This window comes from Colletotrichum graminicola (genome assembly GCF_000149035.1).
Source record: "Colletotrichum graminicola M1.001 genomic scaffold supercont1.200, whole genome shotgun sequence".
NCBI lineage: Eukaryota > Fungi > Ascomycota > Sordariomycetes > Glomerellales > Glomerellaceae > Colletotrichum > Colletotrichum graminicola.
The window spans coordinates 8,234-11,203 of NW_007361204.1; the positions used below are offsets into that span (position 1 = coordinate 8,234).

General features: G+C 45.3%; 2 protein-coding genes across 2 annotated transcripts; both read right to left on the reverse strand.

The window, feature by feature from the left end:
- Nucleotides 1-261: 261 nt before the first annotated feature.
- GLRG_11922 (uncharacterized protein) lies at nucleotides 262-650 on the reverse strand (the record flags this gene model as incomplete). The annotated part of the gene is made up of 2 exons (XM_008102605.1): nucleotides 262-413; nucleotides 473-650. The coding sequence occupies 2 exons, from the start codon at nucleotides 648-650 to the stop codon at nucleotides 262-264; spliced, it is 330 nt and encodes a 109-aa protein (XP_008100796.1).
- Nucleotides 651-1,325: 675 nt separating this feature from the next.
- Nucleotides 1,326-2,072, reverse strand: GLRG_11923 (uncharacterized protein; the record flags this gene model as incomplete). Its single annotated transcript, XM_008102606.1, has 1 exon — nucleotides 1,326-2,072. One exon carries the CDS (start codon nucleotides 2,070-2,072, stop codon nucleotides 1,326-1,328), a length of 747 nt encoding a protein of 248 aa, XP_008100797.1.
- Nucleotides 2,073-2,970: the final 898 nt, after the last annotated feature.

Consider the following 2,970-nt stretch of genomic DNA (forward strand, 5'->3'; position numbering starts at 1 on the left):
TTTTGATGAGATATTGAGCGAATTCACAGTAGTTTATTTCGCATTATAAGATTGGTAGTAATACCTTAACTCAGACCACCACCAAATCTACATGTATAAACCATGACAGGTCGCTTAGACCGTTAGTATCTCGGGGCATCTTAGACTCAGCACCCGTATTTGAAATGTGTCCTCCACCTCAGTATTGATTTGCTATCTTCGCCACAGCAAAGGACAAAAATGGCTCATGTATGGTTGATACGGGAGGGTTTCTTGCTCGTTTTAGGCGATAGGGTCATATCCAGACCGAGAGTTATGGGCAGCGCGATTCGAAAACAGCCAATAGATGACCATACCAACGATCGGAAAGAGGAATACCACGAGGCACCAAAGAACCTTGAGGCTGACAGGCCGGTTGGACTTCAGGACTTCGACTAGACACGGAGCAGGGTTAGGCACTATACTGACATCGGCAAGAGTGAAGAATACATACGGAAGACAATGATGTCCAATACCAGGACAATGAATCCAAGAATACCGCCACCAGTTCCATACTGCCAGGTGTTGCCGTGAACTGCTGTTCCCAACGCGGGGTCAGAAACAGGTGCTGCGACAGCCAGCAAGGCAAAGCAGATCTGGAGGAGGAATTGAGTGAGGACGGTGTTTCTCATTATGCTATCGGTTCCTCGTATTCAGGTGATAATTGATATGGTCTCAGGTTGTAGCACAAAATAGGTTCAAAGAGAGCAGGGTATTAACAATCAAAAGCTAAAACACATCTTCCGTTTTCGCCATGGACGATCAGCGGAATTAATACTAGCGGTGGTGTTGCTGGTGACGTCACGCTTCGAGTCGTCTGACCAAGACGAGCTTTGCGCTATGCCCAAAGAGCTCATCGAGATCCAGCCACACAGTCGACCGGTGATTAACAAGCACGCCAATTATGCCCAGCTGATACTGGTGTCACGTACATGCCATTATACATATGGGTGAACCTAAATACCGCTATTCGAACCAGTAAAAAGTATATCGAGGTATTAGAGCTGCATTGAATCGATCATTTTTCATCTTTTTTTCCCATTATAATATAAGAAAAGATTACAGACGTAGATAAACCAAAAAATGTAGAGAATTTCGAAATTACGAATAGAGTAGTATTATGATAACTATCATGAGATGATGAGTAGAGGGAAGGCGGCTTGAGGACTCCAGCGTATAGAGTCACGCCGGATATACTACTAGATCCCTACTATTTCCGCGTTATTTTCAAGATGTTCCCTGAGCTCTAAACCAATCTGGGAGCAATAATGGGCGGAAATCTACAGATCGCTTTTGATGAAGGCACCTTATTGCAACGTAGTCGCCTGGACACAACTATCTAACGCCTTTTGAATGACGCCGCCTGCGTCGTAGGCTACATTGCGGTAGGCCGGATCAAGGACTTTGATGAGAGCGATGATGAGCTGGTTGGCAAGTCCCAATTGCAATCCACTAGAGATCACATCAAGCCAATTGTCGCCTTCAAGGAGTGTGTTCAACAGGTCGCTATTGTGTAGTGAAGTGCTCTTCAGGTCACCCATTTTACCCTCGAGCAGCTGCAGGAGCTCCTGGTAATGCGGGGCGATCTCCGTTTTGAAGGCATCAGCAATGCTTTCCGACGCGTCTGAAGTGACTGTGACATTCAAAGACTGAGTCTGGAGCAGGACGTCGTTAATCGCAAGGTTAATAATGCCATTGCTGCTAAAGTTCTTGCAAATTTCGACCACATCCAGGTTGTTATCGCTTTTGTCGATGCTACTTTTTACGGTTGTGATAGATTTGTCAATAGCGTCCAAGCCTAAGAGAAGTTTCGTAATTTCCGGGGAGTTTGCCACATTTGTCGTAGAGACCACCGTGATCGATGTGATCGGTACAGAGACCACTGGCACAGACGCCGTCGATATAGAGTCCACCGGGATAGACGTGATCGATACTGGTACCACTGGCATAGATGTGGTTGCTGTAGAGTCCAGGGGGGTCGAAAGAACAGGCAGAACCAGAGCTGAGGCCAATGCAACCGAGGAGAAGGAGGCGACGAAGTTGGCAATACGCATTCTAGGAGATGTGATACTGATCAAAGTGGTACTTAACAAATATTGGATTGTGTTGATATTGATGTGATTAGGTAGGCAAATGAATTATTTTAGCTGTTAGGACAGGATGTTAAGGCAATGGTTTATTTTGAGATAATTTCAATCGTCCATGGAACTTTCCTCAATTTGTATACACCTTGATTCTGAGATCTAGCCTAAGTTCTAGACTTACCGTTTAAACTGTCTTTATCCTCTTGTCTTAGACACTGGCCCCAGTGTCTTTATTCCTTTTCTATCTCATTGAACTATTACGGTTTAAGGGTCCCGGTAAGCCCTAGCGTCCAAGTTTAGTAGGTTTAACCCTTCGCAAACATGCAGTGGTCATACCATAAAGACCGAGACCGTTTTCAGGCCTGATCTAGAGGTCGACAGGCTGCATGCATGCTGTACTAAAAGGCATAGTAGGTTGCGGGAGAAAAAGCCGCGCAGTAGGGGCACAAGATTGCGATTGGTTGAATTTGATGGGCAAAGCGATGATGTATTCTCTAGAACTAACTAACGATCTTGGCAGCAGCCGAAATTAGGTAAGGTAGGTGTCTGTGAGTTGATCGGAATTACCCGATTTGGTGATTATGTTCCACCAATCCTTCCACAGCGGGAATATGTGATTCACAGCTACTGTTCTTGAGGAACAGTCTAGAGCCAGTCTAACAAGCTAGCATACAAGCCCACAGGAGGCTTTTGGGATCGTCCCGAGGACATCACTCCGTCTATACCCTTGTTAGTAACTAGCTTGCGTCGTATACGAATCAGGCTTTTTATTTGCCGCACCACTTTCTAACTCTTTGTTGTTTTTTGCTTTGCCAATTGCTTCTTTTTGTTTCCTAGTTATGGGGGAGCTTGGCATGATAGAGTGTAG